At 41.7% G+C, this 17,332-nt stretch overlaps 2 protein-coding genes across 2 annotated transcripts in view; one reads left to right on the top strand and one right to left on the bottom strand.

Annotated features, from left to right (window-relative positions):
* The window catches only part of lyrm4b (LYR motif containing 4), a 60,394-nt gene extending 50,900 nt beyond the window's left edge, over positions 1-9,494 (top strand). The window contains exon 3 of the mRNA XM_021620661.3: positions 8,654-9,494. Coding sequence (XP_021476336.1) covers positions 8,654-8,704 — 51 coding nt within the window. The 3' untranslated portion in view covers positions 8,705-9,494. The remainder of the gene's footprint in view (positions 1-8,653) is intronic.
* Positions 9,495-14,361: 4,867 nt separating this feature from the next.
* Positions 14,362-15,438, bottom strand: LOC110535579 (protein phosphatase 1 regulatory subunit 3G). Its single transcript, XM_021620657.3, has one exon. The coding sequence runs from the start codon at positions 15,323-15,325 to the stop codon at positions 14,480-14,482; it is 846 nt and encodes a 281-aa protein (XP_021476332.1). The 5' UTR covers positions 15,326-15,438; the 3' UTR covers positions 14,362-14,479.
* Positions 15,439-17,332: the final 1,894 nt, after the last annotated feature.

Genomic DNA, 17,332 nt, shown 5'->3' with positions numbered 1-17,332 from the left:
CTCTGTGGAGATGGGAGAACCTTCCAGAAGGACAACCATCTCTGCAGCACTCCACCAATCAGGCCTCTATGGTAGTGTGGCCAGACGGAAGCCACTCCTCAGTTCAAGGCACATGCTAATCCGGTTGGAGTTTGTCAAAAGGCACCTAAAGGATTCTCAGACCATGAAACAAGATTCTCTGGTTTGATGAAACCAAGATTGAACTCTTTGATCTGAATGCCAAACAGTCACGTCTGGAGGAAACCAGGCACCGTTCATCACCTGCCCAATAACAATCCCTACGGTGAAGCATGGTGGTGGCAGCATTATGCTTTGGTTTTTGTTTTTCAACTGCAAGGACTGGGAGACTAGTCAAGTTCAAGGAAAAGATGAAGGATGCAAAGTATGGAGAGATCATTGATGAAAACCAGTTCCAGGACCTCAGATTGGGGCAAAGGTTCACTATCCTACAGGACATCGACCCTAAGCACACAGCCAAGACAACGCAGGAGTGGCTTTGGTACAGATCTCCGAATGTCCTTGAGTGGCACAGCCAGAGCCCGGACTTGAACCTGATCGAACATGTCTAGAGAGACTTGAAAATAGCTGTGCAGCGACGCTCCCCATCCAACCTGACAGAGCTTGAGAGGATCTTTATAGAAGAATGGGAGAAACTCCCCAAATACAGGTGTGCCAAGCTTGTAGCATCATACCCAATAATATTAGAGGCTGTCATCACTGCCAAAGGTGCTTCAACAACAAAGTACTGAGTAAAGGGTCTGAGTACATGTATTTATTTATTTATTAAGAAGGAAAGAAATTCCACAAATGAACTTAAGGCACATGAAATGCATTCCAGGTGACTACCTCATGAAGCTGGTTGAGAGAATGCCTAGAGTACATGTATGCAAAGTTGTTATCAAGGCAAAGGGTGGCTACTTTGAAGAATCTCAAATATATTTTGATTCAACACCTTTTGTTGTTGAGTTACTCCATATTTCATAGTTTTGATGTCTTCACTATTATTCTGCAATGTATATATTTTTTTAAACATTTTATAAAACCTGGAATGAGTAGGTGTCCAAACATTTGTGTGTGTATCTCTACCATTTTTATTTTAAATTGAATGTAAAATCTTATTTTCTTGTCTATTACTATTACTATTCTATTTTCCATAGCAAAATAGACTAAATTCACAAAGTAGACTAAATTCTTCGCTACTTTAGAACCCGCTTTATTTTTTTGAAATTTTTGTTTAACCTTTTATTTCATCACGGAATCATACGAAAAAGAGGGGGGGACTATAGCTTGAAAAATTATTTTCCTACATTCGGACTGTTTTCCTCAAGAAATTAAGTCGGTTTCCTTTCCAGCTGAGTATCGCGATACTGCTATCAACTTCCCAACCCATATGGTCTACCATGTAGGGAACCATGGAGAACAGGCACACCAAAGTGTTTATTCCACTAATTGAGGTGTGTATTAAAGGCACTGGACTATTAGGGGCAGAGTGTCAGAATCTAGAGGTACCACTATTTGAGGCAACCCTGGACAGGTTGGGAGGAGGAGACAAATAGAATGTCAGCAAGGCACAGAAGTCTGAGAGCCCCATTCCAAAACAACCAAGGGCATCCCTTCCTTCCTTCCTTCCTTTAGGAGAGCAATACTGTACAAATATTCTCAACTTTGTTAGATGAAGGAATTGGTATTGTAGTGGGGGAGGGAACAATGTATTTTTTTTTTTTTTTTTGTGGTATTTTCCAACGTTGGGTGATTGCGTTTTTGAGAACCATCTCCCCCCCACAGTTTTCCCTATCTGATACATGGCCAGCTGTTTGCATGTCATTGAAATTTGCTGGAAACATCTGGCTTCTCACCAGCTGTGAGGAGAATAAATATAGAAGAAGCACTAGGAGGTTGGGAAACAGGTGAATTTAACAAGATAACGAGTCCCCACGCCTCATCCTAGCCTTAAACACTCCTGTTCTTCAACTCCATGGGGTGGGTAGCAGCATCTGGTACCCCCTATATATTTGCTGAAGGACAAGGGCATGCCCATCACAGGTGTTCCCCTGGGGTGCCAGCCACCCAATGCCTTGCTGATGTCAGGGAAAAATAAATCTGCAGTACCACTCCACATTGGCCCCAGGTGCAAGCAGAACTGGCACACTTAGAGGGTTGGTAGACTGTATGGATGGCACAGAGCAATGGTAGGAGCATAGAGCAGGGCTGGCGTTATGGTTGGGCCTTAGGGGGCCTGGCCCACCATACTGTACCTCCTTGCCCGTCCAACTAAAATACATTGATAATTTATTTGGCCAAGGCTCGGGCCAACAGAAAATGCCTAATCAATCTCAGTTAAAGCATCCGAGCGAGTGAAACCGCATACCTCTGTCTCAGTATGTGTAGACCATGCGTTGTTTCTGATGCTTATTTAAGTACTTCACACCACTGATTTTACATGTACTGTAGGCCTACGTATTTTACAGGGATTGCGCTATAATGATCAATGTCATGACTAGGGCGGTGGCGGTCATGACATTTTGTCAGCCGGTGATCAAGGTAACTGACCGTTAATTAACATAAACACATTTAGCATTTCCTGGCTTCCATGCATCAGTGGCCTACAAGCCACTGATGCAGACCTTTTGGAACATCTACATTTTAAAAAGTCTAAATCCATCACAGTAAATGGTATGAAGAAAATGTATTCTATTTCAGAAGAACAGAATAGCATACTCAGAGTTGTCCTTATGTTAAGCCCTGATCTGACTATGCCATATGGCTGTGGGCTAAGCTAGTTCACTTAGCAGCCAAGACTTGGTTAGAATTCTGTGGCATTATTTTATAGTATGAAGAATACAATTGAACATAGCTGAATAAAATATAAATTATATTTTCTCCATAGGATTTGAGGGAGTCCGGACATGCAGCTATTCTGTGTTGAACGGTTAACAAAGAAAATGTACTCCTATATGTTTAATTTAGAGTTATTTATGTAAAGTTAGTTACAAATGTTGGGCTATATGTTTTGATACATTGTAAGGCTGAATGATGCGACAAATGATGATTTAATGCATAATGCATCAAATTTCTCGACTGCATCCGCTTTGTGTGGCCATAACGCACCCTAAAAGAATCCATTCCTTTTGCAGCTAGTGGCCATCGTGCCCTTTGGTTGAATATAATAATTATAATTATCTTCTCCTGGCTGCGTGCTGAAGCACCTCACTCACATGACTCTCCATCACGTGATCTACCGTAGAAAAATGCTTATTGAAATTTGCGATTATTGTAGATTTATGTGGTGACAGTGTTTCCTAGCCTCAGTGCAGTGGGCAGCTGGGAGGAGGTGCTCTTATTCTCCATGGACTTTAGTGTCCCAGAACTTTTTTGAGTTTGTGCTACAGGATGCAAATTTCTGTTTGAAAAAGCTAGCCTTTGCGTTCCTAATTGCCTGTGTATATTGGTTCCTAACTTCCTTGAAAAGTTGCATATCGCGGGGGCTATGTGATGCTAATGCAGTACGCCACATGATATTTTTGTGCCGGTCAAGGGCAGTCAAGTCTGGAGTGTACCAAGGCTATATCTGTTCATAATTCATTTTTTTGAACGGGGCATGCTTAAGATGGTGAGGGAAGCACTTTTAAAGAATAACCAGGCATCCTCTACTGATGGAATGAGGACAATATCCTTCCAGAATACCCGGGCCAGGTTGATTAGAAAGGCCTGCTCGCTGAAGTATTTTAGGGAGCGTTTGACAGTGATGATAGGTGGTTGTTTGACCGCGGACCCATTACGGACGCAGATAATGAGGCAGTGATCACCGAGATCCTGTTTGAAGACAGCAAGGTGTATTTCGAGGGCAGGTTGGCCAGGATGATATCTATGAGTGTGCCCGTGTTTACGGATTTAGGGTTGAACCTGGTAGGTCCCTTGATAATGTGTGTGAGATTGAGGGCGTCTAGCTTAGATTGTAGGACGACCGGGGTGTTAATCATATCCCAGTTTAGGTCACCTAACGGTAAAAACTCTGACGATAAATGGGGCGGCAATTAATTCACATATGGTCTCCAGGCCACAGCTGGGAGCAATATTCCAAACATAGTTTGGGACAGTTTTGGGATGCGATAGATTATTGCAACCACTAGCATCAAAAAACCTGTTTTAAGCAATGAGCCTGATGCAATGTATGAGAGCATTTTAACTTAAAATGTTGATACACTATTATTCTATTTCTTCACATTATAAGCTCGGCAATGCACACACGGCAGTAGGCTATTAGCGCGAATGTTCCAATAGCAGGAAAACACAATTCTCAAAAGTGACCACAAATGCGATTCATGCATTATGCTAAAGGTGCATTTTTATGGTGAAAATTCAAACTTGAAACTCACACACTGCGTATGTACAGTGCCTTCGGAATGTATTCAGGTCCTTTTTCCACATTTTGTTACGTTATTCTAAAATGGATATAAAAAAAATATAAAAATCCCTCATCAATCTACACACAATACCCTATAAGGACAAAGTAAAAACCATATATATTTTTTTTAATTTTAGCAAATGTATTAAATAGAACACATACCTTATTTACATAAGTATTCGGACTGTTTGCTATGAGACTCGAAATTGAGCTCTGGTGCATCCTGTTTACTTTGATCATCCTTGATGTTTCTACAACTTGGAGTCCACTTGTGATAAATTCAATTGATTGGACATGATTTGGAGAGGCAGAAACTTGTCTATATAAGGTCCCACAGTTGACAGTCCATGTCGGAGCTAAAACCAAGCCTTGAGGTCGAAGGAATTATCCGGGCGTGACTAAATGGTCACGCTGAATTTAACTGTCTAATGACTCTTGACCGCCGGTGTGGTGTTAATACGGTCACAGTAACAGCCCAAGTCATGACACAGGCACAATGAAAGAGCCATAAGCTATAATATAATCATGTTGTTATACCAGAATCCAATTGGTAGCATATTAAATGGAAAATTCATGATTAATGTATCGTTTACAATAATGTGTTTACTGGTGATTTCACAATTTTTATTTAGTCAACTCATTCACAAATTGTGGCTGTGATCAGTTTTTAGGTTTGGGTTGATTTGAGTTTTATAGCTAGTAAGCAGCCCAAGCAAACATCATTGTGCATATCTTTCTTCACCCACCATCAACATCAACAATCTCTGAAATCCTCCTCCATGCCATTCACCTTCTGATTTTTGTCTCCGTATTCTAGCGAAGCGACATCATATAGAGTTGGAAAACCAGACCCAGCAATGATTGACTTTCCTCCATATGTTTTGGTTTTGCTTGACCGGAACTAATGACCGGTGGAACTATGTTTCATGGACGGAAGATTTTCAAGCAAACATCTGCTCCTCACTGAATTGGGTAATGGCAGCGGAAGCCACGTGCAATTTGCATCAAGTTCTAGCGCTCCGCTGGCAGGGTTCTTGCCGCTCACCTTCCCACAATCCACTGCGCTTTGCTCCACGTTCGCCCATTGAAAATGAATGGGGGCGGAACGTCGTCTTGACACATTCAGAAGTGGTGAAAACCCTACACAGCCTACTACAAAATAGCCTATAGAATGGCGCACAGAATACAATCCAAACCAGTATCCTGTTGAAAAGGCTTGGTCTTTGTACAGTTGGACAGGCAACCGTGTTGAAGTCTTTCCCCAATACTTTAATGTCCAGGCAGAAAGCAAGACCCCCAAAATAACACCAAGGCCTTTGGCATCACTTTTGTTTGTTATAAGCCAGGTAAAGGGAAAGGAGTACACTGCAATATTCCGTGCTTTTTTTAAATCCAGCAATATTAACTGGTACAAACTGTAACACAGTAACTAAGAAGATGGCAAAAAAACAAAAACAGGTGCCTGTTGCGAAGCTCTGGTAGGTTTATAAACCTGCTAGGGTAATGTAGCTCTGCACTTTTAAACCAGCCATAAGCAGGTGCAAACTTTAACACAGGCCTTTAACAGGCCTTGTTGGTTTATTTATCCACGTCCAGTAGATGGCTGTGCTCCCTGTTCTGGCCTTGGCAGCCGTAGGGGGTTCTGACGGATGGCTTGTGTCAACAGAACACAGGCATATTTACACAGGGGCGGGGGCTCTGCGAAATGGATCTTAATGCTCCTCTTTGCTGAGCCATCCCTTTGAGAAATGAACAGTCGCAGCCTTAGCCGACCTTGCATATGTTCGCTCATTTCTCTGTCACTACTGCCTTTCCCGTGAAGGCAGCAAGTTGCCCGCACTTTACCAGCCGGGCTTTTAACAGATGGCTTCCTTGACTCACTTTGAGGCATCTTTTAATGTCGAAACCATATATTGGATTTAGCCCCAGTGTCAGTCAGTGTTTGGGGAAGGGGATACCTAGTAATATGCACAACTGAATGCGTTCAACCGAAATGTGTCTAACGCATTTAATCAAAGAGGAGGTCTGAATCAGAGAGGTGTGGAGGGCTGCCTTAATCGACGTCCATGTCATCGGCGCCTTGCTTAAAAGGCAGATCTTTCCTCTTTGCAGGCTTGAGGAATTGAACCAGCGACCTTTGGGTTACTGACCCAACGCTCTTAACCTCTAGGCTACTTGCATGAGAAGAGGAAGGAATGAGCTGCTTTGGTTCTGTTGATACAGCAGGTTAGGGTGTGTTTGTGTGTGCGTGTATGTATGTGAACTCGGCAAAAAAAGAGACGTGCTTTTTTCAGGACTCTGTCTTTCAAAGATCATTCGTAAATATCCAAATAACTTCGCAGATCTTCATTGTAAAGGGTTTAAGGTCACAGTTATGAAAACTTAGGACACTATAAAAGAGGCCTTTCTACTGACTCTGAAAAACACCAAAAGAAAGATGCCCAGGGTCCCTGCTCATCTTTGTGATCGTGCCTTAGGCATGCTGCAAGGAGACATGAGGACTGCAGATGTGGCCAGGGCAATAAATTGCAATGTCCGTACTGTGAGACGCCTAAGACAGGGAGACAGGACAGACAGCTGATCGTCCTCGCAGTGGCAGACCACGTGTAACAACACCTGCACAGGATCAGTACATCCGAACATCACACCTGCGGGACAGGTACAGGATGGCAACAACTGCCCGAGTTACACCAGGAACGCACAATCCCTCCATCAGTGTTCAGACTGTCCGCAATAGGCTGAGAGAGGCTGGACTGAGAGCTTGTAGGCCTGTTGTAAGGCAGGTCCTCACTAGACATCACCGGCAACAACGTCGCCTATGGGCACAAACCCACCGTCGCTAGACCGGACAGGACTGGCAAAAAATGCTCTTCACTGACGAGTCACGGTTTTGTCTCACCGGGGTGATGGTCGGATTCGCGTTTATCGTCGAAGGAATGAGCGTTACACCGAGGCCTGTACTCTGGAGCGGGATCGATTTGGAGGTGGAGGGTCCGTCATGGTCTGGGGCAGTGTGTCACAGCAGCATCGGACTGAGCTTGTTGTCATTGCAGGCGTTACAGGGAAGACATCCTCCTTCCTCATGTGGTACCCTTCCTGCAGGCTCATCCTGACATGACCCTCCAGCATGACAATGCCACCAGCCATACTGCTCATTCTGTGTGTGATTTCCTTCAAGACAGGAATGTCCGTGTTCTGCCATGGCCAGCGAAGAGCCCGGATGTCAATCCCATTGAGCACGTCTGGGACCTGTTGGATCGGAGGGTGAGGGCTAGGGCCATTCCCCCCAGAAATGTTCGGGAACTTGCCGGTGATTTGGTGGAAGAGCAAGAACTGGCAAATCTTGTGCAGCCCATGAGGAGGAGATGCCCTGCTTAATGCAGCTTGTGGCCACACGAGATACTGACTGTTACTTTAGATTTTTACCCCCCCCCCCCCCCCCCGACCTTTTTTCAGGGACACATTATTCCATTTCGGTCAGTCACATGTCTGTGGAACTTGTTCAGTTCATGTCTCAGTTGTTGAATCTTATGTTTCTACAAATATTTACACATGTTAAGTTTTCTGAAAATAAACGCAGTTGACAGTGAGAGGACGTTTCTTTTTTTTAGCTGAGTTTGTGCTTGTATATACCGTATGTGTATTGAGTGCTGATAAGTTAAAAGCTGTGAATAACTTAAGACATGGGAATTGTGAGTCATCGCTTGATGTTTGAGGTAGCAGGTGACTGTCAAGAATATGTGCAAATATACAAAGATACCCATAGCAGGGGAAAAGTATGCATTTTAATCTGAGCTGTTGAACTGGTACCACTGTTAAACAGATTGTGCACTCATGAGAAGTCCTGACTCTCTCGATTCCAATTTCACTGCGGACTGTCAGAATAGGTCACCAGACTTTGATACAGTAGGTCAATGTTGTAACTTGCTGTATCGATAAACTGAGCTTTGCTCCCACAGTTCAGTATGGATTTGACAGACATCATCTGCCTACAGTATTCATCTGAACCACTAAAATGGTGTGGGGAAATGAAGCCCAGGTTGTCTGACAATCTCAACAACTAAGTGTTATTTTCACGCAAATGCTCCCTGTATAGTGATGTTTATTTACAAAATCAATCAGTTTTGCAACACATTCGTTGTGATTGCCAACACAACTTACCCTAACAATGTTTATGGACGACATATCAAATAATGGAATTCCGGTGAACTTCCCTTTTAAGTAATTTATTTTCTCCTTTCTCCACAGGTTGCCATAGGCAAGATGTACCCGACCCAGAAGACTATTGTTGAGGGGTAGGGTTCGAAGAGAAACCACCGATGGGCATTGATGGAGTGTCTCAGAACGAGAGGAAACGATGCCCAAGAGACCATGGGAAACGGAGCACTGAACCTCAACCTCACTTTCCCTTTCACACAGAAGCTTCATTTTCCGACGCCCTCATTGGATGGATAGGGGGAAAGCCTATGGGTTGGGCCTACTTTGTCCGACATTCTTTACCAGTGTTCCCAACCCTCCACATTTTTGTTCTAGCCCTGCACTGATACACATTATTCAACTAGACAGGGGCTTGCTGATGTAGTTGATAATGTGAATGTGTCAGTGCAGCCCTAAAACAAAATGTGGACTATCTAGCGTTCCCCACGAGAGGGTTGGGAAACACTGCCCTAAACATTTTGTGATGGACTGTCGTAGATCTGAAAGCATCAGATAGGCCTACATTTTTTTTTTGATAATGCCACCTAGCCTTTTGGTAGGCAATAAAGATTCTACCATATTGCTCACACCTTTACACACATATATATATATATATATATGGTGGGAAGAGACAAGGGGATGGTTGATTTCCGACTTGGCAACTGTGCAGCGTTGACGACGTAACGATTGTCCTTGGTCCCTATATACTGTACCCTCTTCACCATACTAAAATAATGAGCTTCTTTTGTGAGCTGTAAGAGTTGTAGCAGTGCCACGGTGTACACACGGTCTTGATTCCCTGTTATATTTTTCTATTGTGTGTTGTATATATGATTTGTCGTCATGTAAGATGGTGTATAAACAGATTAAAGATATGCGGATCTGAATCGCATTATTGTCTCCATACTCATTAGTCATGACTCAGTTGGTAGAGCATGGCACTTGCAATGCCAAGGGTCATGGGTTAGATTCCTGCTGATGCCCCCCATACATCAAATGTATGCATGCATGACTGTAAGTTGCTTTAGGGAAAGGGGGATACCTAGTCAGTTGTACAACTGAATGCCTTCAACTGACATGCGTCTTCCGCATTTAACCCAACCCCTCTGAATCAGAGAGGTGTGGGGTGCTGCCTTAATCAACATCCACGTCTTTGGGGAACAGTGGGTTAACTGCCTTGCTCCGCTTTATGACACTATTATTCTGTTATGACAAGTCTTACAATGCATTAAAGCTGCATCATAATGCATTATACCTGGAGGCAAATAATGGAAATGGATGATGTTACACATGATTTGAAGAAGGCAGTGAATTGGAGTTGGGTGAGAGGGTGAATGTATCCCTTTTGTTGGTTTTAGATAAGCAGTGACTTAGTAGTAGACGGAGACTGGTATAAAGATTCTATTAACACACAAGGATCAAAGTTGAAAGCTCCCGCATATGTCATCTCCAAATATCTTATCTGCTTCTGATCAGTGTTTTAGGGTGATCAACAAAAGCTGTTTTGAAGCACATGAACATCAAGGGAGAAGACCTGGATTCAAATATGGTTTAAATACTTTCTGTGCTTGATTGCGCTTGCCTTGCTTAATGGACCAATATAATAGTCAGGACTTGCCATTTGGTACTATCTGGCATTCCAGGCAGGCTGCAGTGAACACTCAACGTATTTTAAAGATTTCAGATAGTGATGCTTCCTGAGTTCAAATTCTAAGACAACTGGGACTGATTACGTTTGAATAATAAGAGGATACTTGATAATGACATTTTAGTCATTATCAACATGTCATGTACTGTTTAAGAAAAGGAGCATTCCGCATTTAAAACATTTTGTCCATTTCATTGGTTCATATACAGTTAAAGGCGGAGGTTTAACATACACCTTAGCCAAATACATTTAAACTCAGTTTTTCACAATTCCTGACATTAATCCATGTATAAATTCCCATTCTTAGGTTAGTTAAGATCACCACTTTCAAGAATGTGAAATGTCAGAATAATAGTAGAGAGAACTATTTATTTAAGCTTTTATTTCTTTCATCACATTCCCAGTGGGTCAGAAGTGTACATACACTCAATTAGTATTTGGTAGCATTGCCTATAAATTGTTTAACTTGAGTTAAACGTTTCGGCTAGCCTTCCACAAGCTTCCCACAATAGGTTTGGTGAATTTTGGCCCATTCCTCTTCACAGAGCTGGTGTAACTGAGTCAGGTTTGTGCTCCTTGCTCGCACACACTTTTTCAGTTCTACCCACAAATTTTCTATGGGATTGAGGTCAGGGCTTTGTGATGGCCACTCCAATAACTCGACTTGGTTGGCCTTAAGCCATTTTGCAACAACTTTGGAAGTATTCTTGGGGTCATTGTTAATTTGGAAGACCCATTTGCAACCAAGCTTTAACTTCCTGACTGATGTCTTGAGATGTTGCTTCAATATATCCACATAATTTTCCATCCTCACGATGCCATCTATTTTGTGAAGTGCACCGGTCCCTCCTGCAGCAAAGCACCCCCACAACATGATGCTGCCACCCCTGTGCTTCACGGTTGGGATGGTGTTCTTCGGCTTGCAAGCTTCCCCCGTTTTCTTCCAAACATAACGATGGTCATTATAGCCAAACAATTCTATTTTTGTTTCATCAGACCAGAGGACATTTCTCCAAAAAGTACGATCTTTGTCCCCATGTGCAGTTGCAAACCGTAGTCTGGTTTTTTTTATGGCTGTTTTGGAGCAGTGGCTTATTCCTTGCTGAGCGGTCTTTCAGGTTATGTCGATATAGGACTTGTTTTGCTGTGGATAAAGATACTTTTGTACCTGTTTCCTCCAGCATCTTCACAAGGGCCTTTGCTGCTGTCCTGGGATTGATTTGCACTTTTCACACCAAAATACGTTCATCTCTAGGAGACAGAACGCGTCTCCTTCCTGAGCGGTATGATGGCTGCGTGGGCCCATGGTGTTTATACGTGCTTACTATTGTTTGTACAGATGACTGTGGTTCCTTCAGGCATTTGGAAATTGCTCCCGAGGATGAACCAGACTTGTGGTGGTCTACATTTTTTTTCTACGGTCTTGGCTGATTTCTTTTGATTTTCCCATGATGTCAAGCAAAGAGGCACTGAGTTTGAAGGTAGGCCTTGAAATACATCCACAGGTACACCTCCAATTGACTCAAATGATGTCAATCAGAAGCTTCTAAAGCCATGACATTTTCTGGAATTTTCCAAGCTGTTTAAAGGCACAGTCAACTTAGTGTATGTAAACTTCTGACACAATGGAATTGTGATACAGTGAATTATAAGTGAAATAATCTGTCTGCAAACAATTGTTGTAAAAATGACTTGTGCCATGCACAAAGAAGATGTCCTAAACGACTTGCCAAAACGATAGTTTGTTAACAAGAAATTTGTGGAGTGGTTGAAAAATGAATTTTAATGACTCCAACAACTATGTAAATGTCCGACTTCAACTGTATTCAATAGCCCAATTGATGTCATAGTGCATGAATCGCAGGATTAAAACAAAATAACGTGTTGCACTGTTACATCAACATACAGTACATGTACCATTTAAGATTGAGACAAACTTTGCAATTTCACATTGTCTATAGTCTGTACATTCAGTTCAGTAGGCCAAGGTCTAAGACTGGACAGTTACATGAACATGCTGTGCGGACTCCAGACCTGAGTTCAAATACTATTTGAAATGTTTTAATTTCATATTTGAACACTGGTCTGTGGTTGTTGTCCAGAGAGATTCTTATCACTGCAGAGCTTCAGCCTGGAAACCAGCCATTCTCTGTTGACAGAGTAAACTCCACGTGATTTGCTGATTTGCCTGTTGAACTTTGGTCAGGGGACAGGTACGGTATGGGACAACAACCCTGACAACCACCAAGTACTACTGCACTAAAGGGTACATGACAGGCCAAACAAGGGAAGTGACATCACTGGCATGAGTAGTGTGCTGCTCACATACCCACCCGCAGTATTCCAAACACACTGGGAAAGTTCTGACTGTAGAGAAAGCAGTGGAGGAGTTTTGATAAGGTGATGTCATCATAGAGATTCTATGTAATTATATGGATGTCAAATAAGTTTTCCATTAAATGTAATACAGAATAATGTAATTGGCCTATGTATGACTTAATAGCTAAGTAGATGTGTAATATATGCTTTATAATATGATATGCAGTTGACGTAAAGCATGACCAAGTTCCACCCCCAAACATGTAGAATATATACAATTCAGTCATAGCTGTAATGCCAACAGGCACTGTGTCATGCTAACACACAGAGCTCTGTTCTTCTCATTAATTGAAGGAAACCAGTGCTCTCCAGAGAACAGTAAATGCTCTAATATGTGACACGAACCTGCTGCCTCTTAGACCATTTTATTGAAATCAAAGTGTATTGGTTGTGATTACAGATCTGCAGATGTTATACCAGGTGCAGCAAAATGATTGTTACTAGCTCCAACAATAGAATAAAAAACATGAGCTGGCGCGCACCCAGAAAAACTATTTTGTGTGGAGATGCTGACTGATGGCGAATTAACTATAAACTAGCTCGAACAGTGCAGCAGAATGTCTCGCAAATACAATACAAATACACAAATCATCAAAAAATATATAATCAAGAATTGACGAGTCCAATTAACAGTCCAGTGTAGATATTCACTGTTCAAGATCTTACAAGCCGTTCACTGTGTAGCCATCCACACCAATATAACAGATTGCTCATTAAATCTTTCCTTGGTGTCCATGGGAGTACAAACAATAATTAATATGGTTTGTGGCAGAGAACTCTGGCAGATTTAGCTTCTCACATGATTTTATAACTAGGATAAGTCCCACATTTTCAAACTGCAATATTCTGGGCCCTGAATCAAAGGCTATGACTGAAATGGTACACTACTTAAGATCAGCCATTCCCTTTAGTGCAATGCTTTTGACCAGAGATCAAAAACATTGCACTATGGGTCAAAAGTAGTGCACTCTTTTAAGAAATAGGCTGCCACAAGTTTAGCATTATCTTTTACCGTTGTTTCACATAGGATTAGGTGGTGCACACTGTATGAGTTGACTATATGAAGTACAGTGCCCGGTGCTTATAAGTATGACAATGTGTACAGTGCCAAGGACATTGTACATTTAAGGATGTTTACATCATGTATTCTATCCTTTTCTTTTAGCACTAAATTGATTATTTGATTGTCATTAGCGGAGTGCACTGTACTGCAATTGTTAATACGGCCGAGAACATTCACAATGATGAAACTGATTAACACAATTCATAAAAATATCTGAATTCATAAGTCATTACAATTCACAGCTCAGCACAGTAGGATAGCGCTCCTGATCAGATTACATGATATGCAAATATTATGTAGAACAGGTGACATCCCCTTTGATTATGGGTATTTGTACTGTAATGTCTCTTAAAATACTTAATTGGCAGTCTTTTAGTATGGTCTTGGGTCTGTGCAGTCCCCACTGGCAGTGGAGCTGATAAATGTTCATCAGTCATTCACAGATCCTAATGGCAATTCTTGTGTTATTAAATGATGTTCCAAAAGAGGTCAGAGTGCTCAACTGGACAGATGTAAACTTGGCAACTCCATGTTTTACTTTAAAAAAAGGATGGATCAGAATGGTTCCCTTTTTTGGTTCAAAGTCAGCACATCAATCTTCAGTAGGCCTTAAGTCATAATCATTATGAACGCATATCCACCTTGATAATAACACGGTGGGGCTAGATGTAAAAGGAAAAATACTAACTTTATTGAAAAGTATATATCAATCCTCGTGATAGAGAACAACTTCCTAAGAACACTTGTTGAACGACACCAACTTTACGAACGTGCATAAGAGCGCGTTTTAAGTGGCGTGAAATGCCGCGCTCTCGTAGGTCACCATGCCTGTACAGTGATACTTCAAGGTATAGTTTTGTCCATTGTTGTTATCCCAAAACTCGCCCTGGTCATTCCTGATGTACACGGCGAAGTGCACCGAGGAAGTTGGGTCTAGGACCGGAGGTGTGTACAAGGTAAAGGTATAACGCTCACCGACAATATTGTCATCCACAGGCATGGGTATCGCCTGCGCGTCCACGGAAGACAGCCACTCGTTGAACGTGTACCTTACACCAACTTCCCTCGTACAACAACTTTGAATATTTGTCCGAATCTGCCCACGGACGTCAAACCGGGTGATGGTCACCTTCTCCAGGTTGACGTGGCGCTGCAATACCGTGGTCTCAAAATGTTCAGACTCAACTGGCATCTTGAAAGTTGGGACGAGACGGTCCATGGTCAAGGTGGATTGAAAGTTTATGCACAGGTCCCCAATTGGATACTCTCGGTCCTGTTGATGAGGGGGAAAGCTCTGCAGTCTTGAAAATACCTTGGAAGGGATTTGCGGTTCTTCTGTTGTGCTGAAGTGCTTCACACTTGCCAAATCAAGCCCCATAGAGTCTGCGAACTTCACCCGTTTTCGGCCGTTATTGGCTATTTCTTCAAAAAGCGTAGCCTGCTTTGGGTACGCGGGCAGGGATTTCGCTCTTCGCCTGTCTTTCATATACATTTCTGGCGGTTCCAATATGCCATCTTTCAACTCCTCATCATGACCATTCTCCGTTGGCTCCTCGTCAATTCCCGATAGCATGGTTTTACCTGAAATCGGAGAACACTGTTTGGAATCAGACAGGAGGCCCGAATCAGACATTGGTAATGCGTGCGTTATGAATAAACACCGGAACAGTTCCAATGATGAAGTTTACATTCCCGTGGAACTTCTCAGTTAGTGTGATACGCCCATTTAAAAGCTCATCATCCAACTCTGCCTGTTTCTGTGTTCAGCATCAGTCTTCGGAAAGTTAATGCAATTTCATTTCACGTCATTGCAACGTAATAGAGCACTATTCGATGTGGTAAAATAAAGAGGCAATGGAATGATGACGTTCCATTTACCAACTTGGCTTGCATTTAACTAATCTGATCTAACAAAGTGGATATTCGTCAAAATCCGTCATGATTTATGTATTGTAACAGGCCCACAATGTGCTTACCTAAGTCCGATTTGGATATAGTTGGCTGTTTTCGCTGCATAACATGTAGAAGTTGTCACTTTTCAGGTTTAGAAGAAGTGACTGCAGTTTGTATAAGCTAACATCTTTGATGGTAGTAGTCAAAGTCGCTTTGTAATGCAGTTGATTGGTAAGGATGACAAACATGCTTTGGGGTTGACATCCATACAAGCATTATGCTCCGTTTTGTACCTCAACATAGTGTGAAATACGCCTAAATGTAGGTTAATTTTGCTGGGGGTAATGAGGAGATCCCCCCCATGGCCCTTTCCCCCACATATTTCCATAGCAATTCCATTGTTTTTTGTAGGCAGTAACTCTGCAATGACTTGGCCAAAGCCTATGGGGAAATTAATGGTGTTTTTGTCTGTTTTAAAAATATATATTTTTTTATAAACACCAAGAAATAAGGTTTGTGGTAACACAGGTTTAGGAGATCTTACACATTTTGTTCTATTTATGTGCTTGTTTTGATTGGATAAGTGCTTAAAAAATCATATTAAGTTATGTTAGGTGATGAAGATTATCTCATAGAACAAAACCTAATGTAACTTTGGTACATTTTTAAGCATTTATCCATTCAAAACAAGCACATAATTCCTCAAGGTTATCTTAACTGACTGATGTTATCTAATTGAACAAAACGTATAAGATCTCCTAAGCCTGTGTTAACCTCAGACTTTATTTTCAGCATTTCCCAGAACCCCATTCGTTTCCCCCATAGGAATGGATGAACGAACCAGAGGTAACTAATTTCTGTTGTTTAGGACTATAAGCTGGCGAGCTCTATTCGAGCTTACGAACAGCTCACCTGCAGACATTTTGTGAATTTTAAAGCACTTATCCAATCAAAACATGCACATAAAGCACATAAATGCTTCATCATTTATTTATTTATTTACTTTATGAAAAGGTCATGTTAACGGACTGATATATCATAGAACAAAACGTATAAGATCTCCTAAGCTTACAAACAGCTCACCTGCACGGCACGCTGGAGCGTGTGCTAAAAAGGCATTAGGGTATTGGGCTATAAAGTCATCAAATTATTCATTATCAAAATTGTCATTATTCAATATTAACAAATTCATGTTTTAATGCCAACATCTATATGTAGTTTGGTGACAATATAATATTGTAGGCTATTTTTGCATCAGAAAATAAATAGACCCACATTCGAGACCCTTTCAAACCCTTGATATGAAAATAACCCAGTAACCTAGATAGAATAGGCCTATACTTGTTTGTTGCTCAAGAAGGATCATTACTGTGATTTCAGCCACAAAAACAACAACATTGCATTGATAAGTGATAGCCTTCTGTGTTTCCAGTTGCATCACAGTAGACAAAACCTGTCACAAAATCCATATAGGTCCTCTGCACGGACATCATGCCATGACATTTGGTTCACTTTGTTGGATTGTTCACCATATTTGGCCAAGCAAGTGGTAATATCTGTTAAGATCAACAGCATCTAGATAGTCAAATTACGCATTTCATTAAAATGCCTATATTGTTCATCTCTATGTAGATGATATCACATCACATGTTTCATCCAGAATATGAAAGTGACAAGTTTCCTCCTCATTCAAACCTAGGGCTATCACCATCTCAATAAAATAAAATAAAAAATACTTACAAATAAA

This window comes from Oncorhynchus mykiss, chromosome 11 (genome assembly GCF_057628025.1).
Source record: "Oncorhynchus mykiss isolate SJ-2025 chromosome 11, ASM5762802v1, whole genome shotgun sequence".
Classification (NCBI taxonomy): domain Eukaryota; kingdom Metazoa; phylum Chordata; class Actinopteri; order Salmoniformes; family Salmonidae; genus Oncorhynchus; species Oncorhynchus mykiss.
This window is presented reverse-complemented; position numbering and strand designations above follow the sequence as displayed.